At 32.4% G+C, this 17,635-nt stretch overlaps 1 protein-coding gene across 1 annotated transcript in view; it reads left to right on the top strand.

The window, feature by feature from the left end:
* CHMP2B (charged multivesicular body protein 2B) overlaps positions 1-14,023 on the top strand; it is a 29,946-nt gene extending 15,923 nt beyond the window's left edge. Inside the window, exons 3-6 of the mRNA XM_079923422.1 lie at positions 4,745-4,939; positions 8,653-8,755; positions 12,024-12,130; positions 12,335-14,023. Coding sequence (XP_079779548.1) covers positions 4,745-4,939; positions 8,653-8,755; positions 12,024-12,130; positions 12,335-12,445 — 516 coding nt within the window. The 3' untranslated portion in view covers positions 12,446-14,023. The remainder of the gene's footprint in view (positions 1-4,744; positions 4,940-8,652; positions 8,756-12,023; positions 12,131-12,334) is intronic.
* Positions 14,024-17,635: the final 3,612 nt, after the last annotated feature.

The raw sequence follows: 17,635 nt of genomic DNA, 5'->3' as shown, positions 1-17,635 counted from the left end.
TTTAACGTCTTCCTGCAATTTCTGCTTACCTTTGTTTACTGTGTCATTCTGCTGACTTTTATCAGGATTCTGTGTATTCTGCTGATTATATTCTTCAGTTTGTGAAAGACATGAATGCCTAGGAAGAAATACTGCTTAAAGCAGCCACCTTCTTGTCAGTTAACAGCAAAGATAAAATAGTCCTAGAAAACAAGAGAGTGTTACAAGAAAATAATTATGTTAACTCATAGGTGTCTTACTTGATATTTTAACTGTTATTGGGTCTGTGATAATAAATGTACTTTTTTAATAGATTGGCTATCTTTCTGTATTTTTATGTTATGCTTTTAAATGTATATTGCTTAAAATTTTTTTTAAAACCAGCATGTTTGAGGTATACTTGACATGCAGTTGACTGTACATTTTTAAAGCATACAATTTGATACATTTTAACATATGTATTAACTCATGAAACCATTACTACAGTCAAGATAATGAACATATCCATCATCACCAAAAGTTTCCTTTTTCCCTTTGTAGTCCCTTCTACCCATCCCTCCCTGTTTCCCTTCATAGTTAGGCAACACTGATCTGTCATTGTAGATTAGTTTACATTTCCTAGAATTTTATATAGATGGAATCATAAAGTGAATTCATTTTTATATGGCTTCTTTCATTCATAATTATTTTGAGATTAATCAGTGTTGTTACATGTATGAATACTAACTCCTTTTTATTGATGAATATTATTTCATTGTGTGGACATTTCACAGTTTGTCTATCCCATTCACCAACCAGTGGACATTTGGGTTATTTCCAGGTTTCAGCTATTTTGATAAAGGTTGTTATAAACATTCAGTTGAAGTCTTTGTTTGAACATATGTTTCCTAGGGGTGGGATTGCTTGGTAGATCACAGGTTAAATGTATGTTTGACTGTATACGAATGCTAAATAATTTTTTAAAGTTGTTGTTCCCACCAGTTATATATGAGAGTATATATATAACTATAATATTTTCTGTTCCCACCAGTTATATATGAGAATAAAATTGTTTCACATCCCAGCCAATAGTTGGAGTTTACAGTCTTCATATTTTAGCCATTCTAGTGGTGTTTAGTAGATTGTCATTTTAAATTGCATTTCCCTAATCACTAATGATGTTCAGCATCTTTTCATGTGCCTGTTCACCATTTAAATATTTTCTTTGCCAAAGTGTCTATTGAAATATTTTACCTATTTTTTTCATCAAGTTTTCTAATTATTTAGTTGTGAGAGTTCTTTATATATTCTGAGTGCAAGTGCTTTATTGAATATATGTTTTGCAGTTATTTTTTCCAGTTCTTGGCTTGGTCCTTTATTTCCCTAAGAGTGTCTTTTGAGGAACAGAAGATTTTTATTTTGATCAAGTGAAATTTATTTATTTTTTTTCTTCTGTGATTTAGTACTTTTAGTGTCCTATCTAAGAAATCTTTGCTTAACCCTAAGTCACTAATATTTTCTCTGAGATTTTCTTCTAGAAGTATTATAATTTCAGTTCTTACATTTAGGACTGTGAATCTTACTGAATTAAATTTTACTGTGTTGTCAGGTAAGGGTAGAGGTTCATGTTTTGCATTTGGATATTCAGTTGCTCCATCATCATTTGTTGGTGACATCTTTCCCTATTCAAATACCTTGTCATCTTTGCGGAAAATCATTTGTTCAAATACACGTGGGCCTCATTCTTGACTCTATGCTCTTCCATTGACCTATATGACTATTCTTTTTTTTTTTAACATCTTTATTAGAGTATAATTGCTTTACTATATAACTATTTTTAAGCCAATACCACACTGTTTTTACTAACACTTAATAATTAAGTCTTAAAGTTGTATAGCATTAACCCTTAAGTTTTGTGCTTCTTTTTAAAATTGTTTTGGCTATTTTAGGTGCTTTGTATTTCCCTATGAACTTTAAAGTAAATTTGTCAATTTCTACAAAAAAGGATCAGATTTTGATTGGGATTACATTGAACCAATTTGGCATCTTAACAATGTTAATCTTTCAACCCATGAGCATGCTATATCTCTCTATTTATTTAGATTAAAATTTTTCTCAGCAGTATTTGTACTTGTAATTATACTAATCCTGTGCTTCTTTCATCAGATTTCTGATTTTGTGTTGCTGGTATTTAGAAATACATTCATTTTTTTGTATATTGATCTTTTATCCTGTAACCTTCCTAAACTCACTTATTCTAGTAACCTGTTTGTGGATTCTGTCTATTTTATTATCTCTTCCTACATAGACAGTCATGTCATCTGTGTAAATAAAATTTTTCATCTTCCTTTTCAATCTTAATGCTTTTTTTTTTTTTATACCTTATTACACTGGCCAGGACTTCCAATGTTAAAAGTGGTTTATAACCTCTTTTTACTGATTTTAGGGGAAGACATTCAGTCTTTCATCATTAAGTATGATATTAACTGTAGGCTTTTTGTAGAGGCCCTTTCTCAGGTTGAGGAAGTTCCTTTTGTATCTAGTTTGTTGAGAGTTTTTATCAGGAATTAATTTTGTCAAGTGCTGCTTTTTTTTTTTTTTTTTTGCATCTGTTGAGATGATGATTATGTAGTTCTTCTTCTTTAGTCTGTTAGTATAGTGAATTATGTCATTGATGAATTCCAAAGTTGAATTCCAAAGCTGAATCAAGCTTTTGCTACTGGGATAAACTTCATTGGTAATGATGAATTTTTTAAAAATACTTTTATTTCTATTTGCTGAAATTTTCATAAGAATATTAGCATCTCTGTTCATAAAAGCTGTTAATTTGTAGTTATCTTTTTGTATAGTGTCTTTATGTGGTTTTGACGTCAGAGTACTGCTGACCTTAAAGCATGAATTGGCAAGTGCGCCTTACTGTTTCATTTACTGGAAGGGTTTGTGTATTTCTTTCTTAAATGTTTGATAGGTTTCATCAGTAAAGCCATTGGGAGTGAAGTTTTCTTTGTGGATAGATTTTAAGCTACACAAAAATCTATCTTTGTGGATAGATTTTTAAGTTCTAAAATTTTCAATTTTTAGAAAATAGATATAGAATGGATCACGCTATCTACCTTTCTGAATGAGATTTGGTAGTGTGTATCTGTCAAGTAATTTGTCCATTTCTACTAAATTTTAAAAGGTAATGACATCGTGTTTATAATATTTTTTATTATTCTTTAACATCTTTAGGATATAAAGTGATGCCTCCCTTTACATTCCCAATATTTATCGTTTGTGTGTTCTCTCTGTCTGTCTCAGTTTTTTTCCCTCTTCTGACTGGCTAGTGGTTTATCAATTTGATCAATTTCCTGTAAAAAAACAGCCTTTGATCTCATTAATTTTCTGTATTTTTTTCTTTCCTAGTTCATACATTTCTTGTTTATATTATTTCCTTCCTTTTGTTTACTTTATGTTTTATTTGCTCTTCTTTCTACTTTCTCTATTTTGAAGCCGACGAGATATTCATTTTTTTAATGTAAGCTCTAATGCTATACGTTTCTAAGAATTTTTTTTAAACTGCAGCTCACACGTTTTGATATGGGGCATTTTCATTTTATTAATTTAAAATATTATCTCATTTCCCCTCTGATTTTTTTCTTTAACCCATGACTTATTTCAAACCACATTGTTTGATATCTGCTTCTGTTTTTCCTTTCATATTTTTCTTACTGCTTTCTAGTTTAATTTTACTGTAGTTAGAGATCATACCTCATATGATTTCAATCCTTTTATATTTGTTGAGCCTTGTTTTCTGTTACAGAATATGGTATATTTTGGTGATTTTTATTTTTAGTGTACACTTGCAAAGAGTGAATATTCTGCTGTTGGCGATGGAGCTTTTAGTAAATGTTGCTTAGGTCAAGTTGGTGATAGTGTTTTTGTAAATCTTCTGTATCATTACAGATTTTCTGTCCACTTGTCCTAACAAGTACAGCAATATACTTAAGAAAGGAGCTGTTGATACCCCTCATCCTAGTTATGTATTTGTCTGTTATGCCTTTCAGTTCTATCAGTTTTTGCTTCATAAATTTGGAAGTTCTGCTTTAGGTGCGTACACATTTAGGATTGTTTTGACACCTTTATGTATTAATTCCTTTATTATTATTGAAATGCCCCTTTTTATTCTGGTAAGTTAAGTTTTTTTGATCTGGTTAATGTAACCACTCCAAATTTCCAGATTTTAGTAAGTATTTATATAGAATATATTCTTCTATCCTTTTACTTAGCTCTATTTAGCTTTGTTTTGGTAATTAAATTTGGTTTCTTGAGATAGCATATAATTGCCTTTATGTTCTTATCTAATATAACAGTCTGCCTTTTATTTGAGATGGAGACGGATCTTTTCACCTAACATAATTGTCTATATTACTAGCTTTAAATATACCACTGTGGTCTTCTATTTTGCTATCTCCTACCAACTCTTTGTTTGATTTTTTTTTTTTATCCTTTTTTTCCTACCTGCTTTTGGGTTGAGTTTTTAAATTCTCTTCTGGGCTTTATGTGAGTACTGTTTTGTAGACTTGTTTTGTATTTCTGGATGAAGGTACTAGTTCTCTCTTTTCCATGTAGACATGTAGGATAAATTTCCCTCTCATATTACTATTTCTGTGACTTTATACTAGCCTCTTTCTTTTTTCATAATCAGGGTGAAATGGTATATTGTATATGTTCAGTCTATTCTTCTTAAATCATTGAGGACTTCCTCTTAATGATTTTGTTCCCCTCTTTTTATTTCCTCTCTTAGGAATTAGAAATTAAGAAAATGGCCAAGATTGGTAATAAAGAAGCTTGCAGAGTTTTAGCCAAACAGCTTGTACATCTAAGGAAACAGAAAACAAGAACTTTTGCTGTAAGTTCAAAAGTCACGTCTATGTCCACACAAACAAAAGTGATGAACTCCCAGATGAAGATGGCAGGAGCAATGTCTACTACAGCAAAAGTAAGTGGGAACCTTTATATCCATAGCTTTATGATTTTATCTGAGATATTTAAATGTCAGTATTCAGATTAGATTCAAATTAAATTTAAAGCACCCTCTGATATATATGTGTTACAGAATCTTTCTAATTTTTAATAAAATGAGTTATAATACTACATAATCCAGATAAATATTTCTAGATTTTTTTATTGATTTGTTTTAATATAAAAATTTTTGTTCCAGGGCAGTTCCACTGTTGCAAGATTATATGTAGCTTCTAAATTTTTAAAATTGACTTAAAACATCATTTTAAGATTTTTGGCCTTATTTCATTATGCCGTAAGTTTTGGTATAATAATTTTCTCTTGATTCATTTTCATGAATGTGTCAGAAGGACACATGAGTATCGTGAGAAGAAGTTATCAGTTAATTTTTATCAGGAACTTAAGTTTAACTTACAGTCTTTACATTAAAAAAATTAGTGTTTTTACTATAGACCTTAGAGGACTGTGAGCCTTTCAGACATTTAATAAGTAATGAGCTCTTTGATGTATATTAAGAATTGTGAGGAATCAGAAATTCCAGACAAAGGCTCTGCCCTCACAGATCTTATGTAGTTCAGTCGGGGATGGGAGGAGGTTAAGATGTGTCTGACAAGGAAACTCACTATACATCAGTCTATGCTAGGTTTCAGTAAACTGCACAGATCCCTGAATAGTATTTACTGTACATAAGATGGACACATTCTATTTCCATGTGTTCTGCAGTTTAAAAGGCAATCATACTTGATCTGAAAGACTTTGCAGAAGACCTACGTCTTAAATATCAATAGGCTTTAAATAAAGGGAAGAAAGAATATGAATGTGAAGAGCAAAAGGAAGAAAAGTTACAGAGGAGAGAAAGTACAGGTTTATATTAGGAAAATAGTACATAACAGTTGATTCTCATTATTTGCAGTAGTTATGTTCTATAAAGTCAGGAATACTGAATTAGGGAATATCAAACCATTGCTCCTAGGGGAAATGCAGGCTTAGGTTCCTGTGAGCCTTTGATCACAATTTTTGTCAACCAGTCTATACCTAACCCTGTTTTATATGTTTCTGTTGAAAGACACCTTACTTATCATAGTTGATCATTAACATTGAACTCATGGTCAGTAGCACTGTAACTCATGCCTGAAAAAAGCTTATCTAACAAATGTATTTTTTCCACATTTGTATTTTTTCCAATTTTTCCACATTTGATCCAAGGCACGTCACAGGCTTCTTGCACTTAGAAACGCTAGACCACACTTCAGTACATTTTAACCCTCAACCAACCAAAGGCACAAAATAAACTGCAAAGAAAACACTAATTTACAGTATTAGTGCTGAGTCAAGATGGCAGAGTGTCACCTTGCTTGAACAAAGCTGGAAACGTGTGTTGGGTGACTCAGATGTTTTGCAGCTCTGCTCATGTCCACAAGTGAGCACAAAAGTCCTGCAAGTGTTGACTTGTTACAAATATATTTTAGTGAGTAGGCAAATTCAAAACTAAGGAATCCAGAAATAATGAGGATCAAGTATAATTGCCTTTTAGACTGCAGAACACATGAAAATAGAATGTGCCCATCTTATGTACAGTGGCACATTTGTTCCTTAAAAAAACAATATTTCAATATACCTTCGTTCTGTTAGTTTTTACTCTCTAGGAATCTTAGTCATCTTACAGTGAAAAACACAGTTAAAGGCAAAAACTTTTTTTTCCTTTTTTGGTTTTACCAAATTGACAGAACTAAATGTCTGTCTAATTTGAGGAAAAGGTCATATCTGAAGATCACACACCTGGACTGGATAACGTTTCAATAATGTTGAGGAGGAAGACTACTCATTTTGCAATTTTCTGCATGTGACAGGGGAGGAAAAGGTACCTAATGTGGTCCTGCCATATAGCAATGTATGAATTAGTTTTCACTTAAATTTCTCAGAAATTTATTAATTCAGGAAATATTTGTTTAGGTCCCCTAAGTAGGAATTACAATAAGTGATGGAGATGAAATGGAAAGTAAAACCAGGCAAGGGCTTAACCTGTAATAGGTTAAAGTCTATTTAAAAGGCAGCCCATTTGAGATGTAGTTTAGTGCAGTGATTAAAACATAAGTTTTGGAGTCAGATTACTTGGGTTCAGATCTCACTTGGTAGCTATGTGACCTTAGCAAGCTATTTCACCTTCCTATACCTTCATTCTCCATTTGTAATGGAGGGGAAATGGTAATACCTAGCACATAAAGACTTGTTAGGTTTAAATGTCAATTAACTTTAAATATTGTATGTAAAGTGCTTAGAACAGTGCCTGGCACACAGAAAGCTAATATATATAGGCATTAGCTGCTCTATTATCACTGTCAGCATCCTTGTTGTTTTTAGTATATTTTTGTAACAGTAATGTAATTTGCGAGTAAAGTAATGTAATTTACACCAATAAATAAAATTTTATCTATAGTGAGTAGGATTTAACAGGGGTATCTGTTCTAACCTAGGGTGTCAGGGACTACTTCCCTAAGGAAGTTGTATGTAAACTGAAATCTGAAGTATTGATAGTGAAAGCAAATAAAGAAGAGCATTCCAGGTGAGGGACAGTATATGCAAAGGTCCTGTGGCAGGAGGAAACATAGCACATTTAAGGAAATATTAGATCAGTGTGTCTAGAGGACAGTGGTGTAGAATGAGACTGGCTTGTTAATCAGAGTTCAGATGGTGCTTGGTATCACAGGTCAATTATGGAATTTGGCTTTTAATACTAAAAGCAATGCAAAGCCACTGGAGAGTTAGGTATGTGTAGGCTGGTGGGGGTTGGGGGGTACAGTGTCATACTTGCAAAGATTACTTTGGCTGCAGCATGCATAAAAGACCGTGTTTGCTTTGTATCTTTGAAACTGACATATTTCATATAATACACACATATAATATATACACAGACACATATATAATAATAAAATATTTTGGCCTTACTAGGTGGCATTAATTTCTTTTAACAAAAGTAGTTGTGAATATAAAATGTAAGAGAATTCTTTTCACGTATTTTTGCAAAACTCAATGTTTTGAACATTTCTTGAAATCATGGTTTAAAATGAATTAATAGGTTAAATATCTATGCTAGTATATCCTTTAATTTAGACATTAAAACTTTTGAAATTTTTTGAAAAAATTAAACAATTCTTTTTAATTTAGACATTACCTGCTTGCCACATTATAGGCAAATGTAGTTTTCCCATTTGAGTAGCAGTGGATTTTATGTTGTCAGTGTTTTGTTTTGTTTTTTTTGCGGTACGCGGGCCTGTCCTGTTGCGGAGCACAGCCTCCGGACGCGCAGGCTCAGCGGCCATGGCTCACGGGCCTAGCCACTCCGCAGCATGTGGGATCTTCCCGGACCGGGGCACGAACCCGTGTCCCCTGCATCAGCAAGCGGACTTTCAACCACTGCGCCACCAGGGAAGCCCCAGTGTTTTTTATTATATAATTTTTTGCCTACTGTTCAGATGAGGTTTTTCGCAGTTGTCTTTATTATATAGATGTTAAGCAGATGGTTTCCAAATGAGCATTTCATTTTTTTTCTAGAATACTAACGCTATTATGTTTGATTATGGTAGAATATCTTTAAGAAACCTGCCTTTTATTGATGTGCTCCCTTTGGACTTACTCCATAGTAAAATTTTCATAATTATGTAGCTAACGTGAATCTTTTCATATATTTAGACAATGCAGGCAGTTAACAAGAAGATGGATCCACAAAAGACATTACAAACAATGCAGAATTTCCAGAAGGAAAACATGAAAATGGAAATGACTGAAGAAATGAGTAAGTTTAATAACTTGTAATGAAATTTACAGGTTTTTCTCTTTGAATTAGCAAGTTTATTTACTAGCAACCTCATATTCTCATCCACGAAGGCACAAATGATGAGAAAAGAAATGATACAGCTCCCTTCTAGATAGATGACTATATTGTAATTTCATTGTATTTTTATATAAGGCTCAAAATTCTATTAACATTTAACTGAAGGAAAAATATAAAATATGTGATGCCATACTTCTATGCCATATTGGCCTCAGCAGTCTTACTTTGTTGATTAGAGGACCGAAACCAACTTGTGAATAAAATAACTCTTCCTGGTATAAGTTAGATAGTTTAAGAGTTGTGTTGATTCTTTCATACTATAGAAGATCTATAAATATATATAGAAGATATATTTTTATTTTTTCATACTATAGAATATCTAATGTATATCTATCTATATATAAATTTAATGTATATATTTCATGCTATAGAAAATCTATTTATATTGGAGGTAGAGATAACGGAGTTCTTTCTTTTTTCTTTTTCCCTTTCCAGAGTCTAAATTTAATATTTAATTTTCTTCTTTTTGAGTATAAACTACAGGCTGTGGTGGAAATATGAGGAATAAAATGAACAAAGCTATAAAAAAAATTTATCATCACACCACCCAGATATAGTTAGGGTTAACATTGTATATGTCTTTCCTATATTTCTCCATATCTTATAAAATGAGATAATATAACATGGACAATTTTGAATCTTACCTTGCCTTTAAAAAACAGTAGTATAACATAAACATGTACTCATTACCTTGAATTTTCTCTGAAGTCTATTTTTTTAATGGCTTTAATATTATGTAACATCAATATACCCTAATTTATTGAACCATTCTTACATTGGTCAATAAGATTGTTTTAAAATGTTCAATGTATTTGATAATCCTTTGATAAATATGTTTCTTTGTCTGAATTTCTTCAATGTTCTTAGAGTATTAACTTTTATAAAGCTTTTGATTCATACTGCCAGACTTTTTCCAGAAGGACTATACCCATCTTTATTTCACCGATAATAAATGAGTGACCCTTCACAACACCCTGGTCAACATTGAATCATTATTTGTATGATATGTCAAAGCTGGCATCATTATTTCGCAAAGATATTTTCTAATTGTTTTACAACTATGTCGGGATATGCCAGTTTAGTTCTGCTTATCTGCTAGCATTTTAATTTAATGGCATTTATTGCATAAAATAGTATCTAATTAAATTACTAGGATTACTAAATTTACCTTTGTTCTAGTATTCTATTTCAGAGTATCTATTTTCCTTCTAAGGTTTAATGATACTGTACATGTATCTTTGATAGTTCCAAAAATTGTTTACTTTAGTTTTTACTTTGAACCTTTACTTTTAAAAATATAATTTTTCGAAGACATCATTAGTGAATTTTTAATGACTGAGGGAATTGTCATTTATATAATGATCACGGTATCTAATATGTTTATGTGGACTCCAGTGGTGACACAGGTGTGAGCAGATCTTAACAGAGGGATTAACTATTCCATTAAGCTATAATGAAGAGAATCATAAGCTTGTACTTAAAACTTGTATCTGTCACAATTCTTGTTTGTGTTTTAGTAATTTGAAAGTGAGTCTGAAAGAATAGTAGTTATTGGTGGTTACTTGTTTTTTCAGTAAGGTCTTTTAACATTAGTATTTTCACCCAAAGATAAATTCAAGGTTTAAATGGACATGTCTTTGTCCAATTAGAATTTATATTGTACAGTGTTGCTCCAACGCTTGTTCACATTTAGATTTTGGAAACAAGATCTTTGGGAAATTTTTATTACATCCTGATTACACCATTCTGGTGTTTCTCCTCCATCCTTTTCTTTCATTTTTTCTGCAAGTCGTTTTGCATTCAGGCCCTTATAAACTCTGACCTGGACTCCCCACCTCCCTTGTTACTTCACTATAATCTGAGTATCACTGCTAAATTATTTTTCTAGAAGCTTACCTCTGAGTGTGCTGATCATATTCCCACAGTGGCTTCTTTCTGACTACAAAATAAAATCCTACATTATAAATCAGAAACAATTTTCAGGTCAAGCCCCTTTATTTTGTCAGTGCGAATACTGAGGCTCAGAGAGGTAAAATGACTTCCCCCAAAGTTGCACAGGTACTAAGTGGAAGAATTGAGATTGTAATTAAAGTCTTAACATTCATTTTACTTCTTCGGAGATGATATTCCACTTTTCTGGCCTTTAGCTGTTTAGCTTTTTCCAATTGACTTTATACTATTAAACTAACACAAAAAATTAAATTATCAAACCGTGCTCATACAAATCAGAGATCTTAACCAATATCAAGCTTTAGTAGCAATGTCAAGGATACAAGCTATTAAGATGTACATGCAAAACAAGGAGAGTGGTGGACGTCCCAAATGACTCTCCAAATCTTTTCTTTCCATATCAGACATAAGCTCTTTGACCTAGCATAAGAGATGATGTGTCCAATAGGTTTGCTTATCATCTCATGTTGAAAAGAGCATTTTAGGAAATATATTAAATTTATACCTCAGATGGTCACCTACCTTTTATGTTATTTTCTAGGGAGTCATGGATATAAACCCATAGATAGTAGCTATAGCAATACCAAAGCAAAAACAGCCTGCTAGGAGCATTCCATAAACAAGGACTCTCTTGCTAGCAAATATTAGTCTGTTTACCAGGAGCCCAATTCGCAGTGTGCTTACAGAGAGATCAGACTAGGTTACTTGTCTTCCTTTCTCTGGGGGCATTCCCCGGTGATCATGTTAGTAATGATCACAGGCCAGTTGCTTTAATTCTTTCCTTCTCAACCATTTTCCATTTATACATCTTAAATAAACAGAGGAACTTACTCTTTCTTATATACATCTTAAATAAACAGAGGAACTTACTCTTTCTTATATATATTCCCTATTGTCTTTGCTCACACTACGCTATCTCTGTTTGGTTAAATCCTATGTGTTCTTCAAGGACCATCTCACATTTTACCTCCCCCCAGGTGGATATACTCTCTTCCCTTTGAAGCTTTATAATCATTTACCTTTCCATTTATCACAAACTGTTTATTTTTTTTTCTGTTCTACTTAAGTGTAAACTACCTAAGATCTTTACTTTTCTCCATCTATTCATAAATTTTATTTGTACTGTGTAAATTACATAGTTGGGCCTTTTTCTAAAAATATAAACCTAACCTGAAATCTGTTTGAAAGTAACTGCTTTGTTTCCTCCCCTCCTCTCAAGTCAATGACACACTTGATGACATCTTTGATGGCTCTGATGATGAAGAAGAAAGCCAAGATATTGTGAATCAAGTTCTTGATGAAATTGGAATTGAAATCTCTGGAAAGGTATGAATGTCTTATTCTCTCAGTTGGAAGTATTTTCTCTATCATTTGTGTCACTTAATTGTTTTAAGTTTTCCTTTATGTTGGGTTGCATATTTTTAATATTTGTTTGAAAAGTAAATTACACCGGTTTGCAGCACATCCTTTATGTCCTATCCCAAAAGTTTGATAATACACATTTTTTCTCTTTTTCTCTCTTTAATATAGATGGCCAAAGCTCCATCAGCAGCCCGAAGCTTACCATCTGCCTCTACTTCAAAGGCTACAATCTCCGATGAAGAGATTGAACGGCAACTCAAAGCTTTAGGAGTAGATTAATCAAAAAAGCCATTATATTTTGCCTATTATAATTATTTAGTATAAACCAGGCACAGTGCAGATTCCTTTTACAAAACACATTTATTTTGCAAAAATGAAGACCATGAGTAAACAGTTGTTTCCTAACCCATGGCTGTTTTGAATCTTTTGCCAAAGAATGACAATGATGCAAAAATGGGAACAGTTTGGATTTTAATTAAAACTGTTTAGGAGTGATGATGTGTAAATGTTGACTTCTGCATGGCATAGAGAAATTATATTCATTACTTAGCGTAGTTTATGTTCTAAATCTTTTTCACTGAATACAAATCTTGTTAAAGCCACTAGGCACCAGCTTAAAGAGACCTGTAAAAATATTAAAAGTATATCATTAATTCTGTATCTGTTAACTTGTCCTTTGTAAGCGATATGTGTTATGACCATAGGTGGTTCACCTGCCAAATTATTTTTAAATTACCTAAAAGAAGAGTGCTATTTAAACATCTGTCTTAAACAAAAACTGTTATGAGCTTTTCTTTTCTTTTTTTTTCCTTTGGGAGAACATTCTAGTTGGTAAGTTTCTTACCTTTCAAAATGTGCTTGGCACCTGCCTTAAATAGCACAAACATATTGTGCACATCTTTAAATCATTTTAACTGACAGAAAAGAATTACATTTTAAACTCAAATTGAAGCCTTTTACAAAAATTATCCAGGCTCTTTTTTGTAAAGCTTATAAAAGTGAATTAAATATAATTAGCAAAAAGAGACACTGAATTAATAACATTTTTTAGTAATAAAACAATATATTTTGATCTTTCTTCCAAGAACTTAGATTTTCTCCATATGAGTTATAATTTAATCTCCTTAGTTTTGAACTGTATTAATGTGTACACTGAACCCTCTAAATTGAAGCCATCATTCTCAGTTAAATAACACTACTATGACAGTACTCAACCTAAATTTTAAAAATTAGCATTTTTTCTTGGTAAATAAACTATAACTTTGTCAGAAATTACTGCCTGAATGTGTATTCATGTATTAGCTGCATTTTTTAAGGTAAAGTTGCTATGGTATTTAATGTATGGATAGAAAGTGAGAATAAGTGAAGAAGTGGCAGATTAGTTAGAATTTAGAATTAGGTTAGCTTTGAAAAATGATGTTGTCATATATGGGTTCTAGCACATCCCACCATAAAAACTCTTCTGGAGGAGATCAGATAGCTGTAACCTGGTTAATTTCGGATAATGGATATTTTGGACTAATATGGAGAACATCAATACATTTTAGGACTAGTAGACATGTGGCATATGGATTGGTGGGAAAAACAAAAACCTAAACTTTACAGTTTATAATCCATAAACCATTTTATAATGTTCAAAGATAAGATTCCGTTATTGATAATATTAAATGCAGTTACCCTGAACATTGATGGGTCAAAACATTTTACTGGATTATGGAATGTTAACCCAGAACTTGTTTTGATTCTTGGATGTACATAATAATGCTAACTAACTTTCTTGTTTACTTTCTTGTTTACATGTGGGGGGTTTTGTTTTTAAAATTATTTTGTTAAAAAAAAAATCCCAATAAAGGTTTATTGCTGTTATGCTTTTTTTTTCCTTTAACTCTATTTTTGGTTTCTGCTAAAGTTAAAAGTTTTATGCATATCTGGTAATTTTTCAAAAGACTGATTTTTATTACTTTCTTGGAAGGAAAAATTAGATAACTCTGCTACTTACATTTTAGCAATAATTATCTTTTTAAGAATTAGCAGCTGATACAAGACTGATGTTTGTGAATGGAGTAAGTCTAAGAATTGATGGTTTTACATGACATTTATCTGACAGTTTCTTTCCTAGAACTTCCAGGGGATAACCATTTTTAAACAGATAGATAGGTCTTAGAGCTTATTTTTTAAATTTCAATCAAAAATGGATGCCACAGAAGACTTTGGGATCCAAAGGAAAAAGTAGAGTCATTCTGATTTGGCTACATTTATAAAATGCTCTAGTGGCAGTTTTCACGAACAGTCACTATAAATTTGTAATGTTACACTATCCTTTGCTAAAAATAAAATTTCCTTTTAGACCCTTAAGATTAGGAAACAAGGATTCTTACACACTGAGTTTAATGAAAATACTGATTTTTTTTTTTAAACTTGATTTCCCTGATTTCCTACTTTTGGCAAAAGGATTTCTTTAACAGCTGTAGTCAAACAAAAGTTTGCCAGTAGAAAGAGCAGAGGAGTATAGCAATTTCTCTGTTACTGAAAGGGATGCAGCCCTATGTCCTAATCTATTACTGGATGTAAAAGTCATGGATGGAGGCGATTGCTGAGTCTCAGAGAAGTAGAATATGGTACAAAAATGTCAATACGCAACTTAGAAAACATAAAATGACCATCTGTCACATGACTGTGTTGCACAGACTGTACTCTGTGCTCTGAGAGGAGCACCTGGTCATGGCAGGGATAGTGGAAATGGGCTCAGGAAATTAACACAATATTGAAAATCAACTATACTTCAATAAAATAAATTTAAATTTTTTTTTTTAAAAGATAAGTGACCTTGTAGACCAGAGTGGGGAATCTAGTAGCCTGTGAGCTTTATGTTATTTGACCTGCACAGTGATGTGTATTTTATTCTTTGTAATGAATGCCTTTAGGAGAAGCCTGCCCTTGCCCCTTGGCCACATGTGCATTCCTTACTAGCCCAGTAGCGACACTTCTAGCCTGATCCCAGTGGGCCCAATTTAAACATGTACCCCTATTTCAGACACTCCCATGTTAAAATAGTGTATGTGCAGATCTGAAAAGAGACCTGTGATGACTTTCTCCTTTGATGCCATTACTCTACATGAATAGGGTTTTGCAGCTACAAAAAAATAGATCTTTTCCAGTTTCCTTTCTGTAGAAGCTGAGTCCCATAAAGGTATTTAAGACTATTCCTGTAACTTAGTTCCTTCAAGAGTCAATTGGACTGAAGCCTGAGGATCCTGAAATCTGATTTGAGGTACCCTGCAATTGGAACAGCACACACACTTCCTCCTCCCCCACAAGCCATCCTCCTAAGAGCCTGAAAACGCACTACACGCACACACACGTGCGCATACACACACACACACACACACGTGCGCGCGCACACACACACACACACACACACACACACACACACACACACACACACACACACACACACACACACACACACACACACACACACACACACACACTCTGTCCCCAAACACTGAAAATGTTTCCTTTAACAAATAAATACTTCCACCATTAGATATGGAAAGGTAAATTACATGAATGAGTTTCTCGACCACCTCTACAGGGTAAAATTGAGTATACCAATAGCTAAGTGACAGATCTTCCCATTTTAGTGGAACTCTACTGAATTCCTGAAGATTTACCACAGAAGAGCTCACAAAAACATGAGATGGAAAGCCTGTGTGGCTAAAGTCAGCTTTTGACGTTTATTCCCAAATGTATGAACATGTAGATACTGCACAGCAAATCACATTTGTCATTTGTTTAATTGCAGTTTAGGATTCTAAATAACATTAACCATTTTCTATTTTTTAAAAAGGCCAGTATCTGTTAAAATTCTATCAATATAGTTAGAAAATATAGTCTCAAAACTCATTTATACAAATGAGTTAATAGCAAATACCAGTGCATTTACAACCAATGAATAGCTAAATAACTAAGGAATTGCTATTTCAATATTAAGTATTGATTCAAAATATTTTTAGGGAGGAAAATTGGTTTCCAATGCTAATTGTATCTAAAGTTGCAAAGAATGACCTTCAAAATGAATGTCTGACAATATGATCTAAACATACATCTGTAATGATTACTAAGCATGTATACATGCTTTTTGCTATATAATGTCAGATAAAACATTCCCAGCAGCTTCATATTTTAAGTGCAAAATGTCTGGATTTTAAGTGCAAAAACTATTCTAGATTTATATTGCATTACATTTGCTTCTATTTGAAAGTTTCAAAGGCATGCATATATGTATTTTTAGGTGTGTATATATGTATGTACATTTTGCCCTGCCTTTTGCAAACTAAAGAATCACTCCCCCCAGCTAATGTATGCTTTAAGCAGGTGAATTATCAAGAGAAAGTACTTGTAAATCCACATAGCTGAATAATTTGGAATTTACTCTCAAATAAGAAAAACCTTTATATGTATAGTAAATATATATATATAATATATTAAATATACAGTTATATATATTATTTAACACCTCCTGGGTGCTAGGTGTGTGCTTAAGCATGGATGATCAGGCCACTGAAAACTGTTTCTTTTTAATTATTGGGGTATGGTGGTTTTACAATGTTGTGTTAGTGTCTACCATACAGCGACATGAAGTAGAGTTCCCTGTGCTATACAGCAGGTTCTCATTAGTTATCTATACATATCTGTATATATGTCAATCCCATGAAAACTAATTTTTTTTGTTGTTCATGATATATCAAAGTTTCTAGCCATCCAGTTAATGCTGATTATATGTGCACAAACATAATCTACATAGATTATGACCTGTATAATGCTTGGTCTTTATTAATATTATAAAAAGCAAGAGACAGGACAGTATAGTTTATTTAGTAAGCATTCTAAATAAAAAAATTTAGTCTAATTGTTCCATAAAATAAGTTAGATAAACATTGCCAGCAGATTGACATTCAAAATGCAAATCAAAGTCATTATTTGATAGTGCTATCACATTACAGTCTACTTCTGCCTACAAGTTTTAAAGAAATGCATTCTATTTTTAAATTGAAGTATAGTTGATTTACAATATTATGTTAATTTCAGGTGTACAACATAGCGATTCAATATTTTTACAGATTATACTCCATTTAAAATTATTATAAAATAGTGGCTATATTCCCTGTGCCGTACAGTGCACATTCTTATAAATTAAATAAATATGTCCCTCAAGGTACAACTCTCTGAATTGAAAAGCTCAATATAGTAAACTTTTTTATTAATAATAAATCATATTCTAACCAATTACATAAAAAATGATCATCTTTTCTGATAGGACCCCAGATGATTTTCTAGGTTGTGAGATTTCAAAAATAAGTTATGTTATTAAATTAGACTCCATTCAAGTTTGTAGCCATTGTTAAGAGCACACCCCTTTGTTCATTTAACAAAGACTGCATGCCCCTTGTGAGCACAGGCTTTCCC

This window comes from Stenella coeruleoalba (genome assembly GCF_951394435.1).
Source record: "Stenella coeruleoalba genome assembly, chromosome: 5".
In the NCBI taxonomy this organism is placed as follows: domain Eukaryota; kingdom Metazoa; phylum Chordata; class Mammalia; order Artiodactyla; family Delphinidae; genus Stenella; species Stenella coeruleoalba.
Note: the sequence above shows the minus strand (reverse complement) of the source record. Positions and strands in the feature narration are given on the sequence as shown.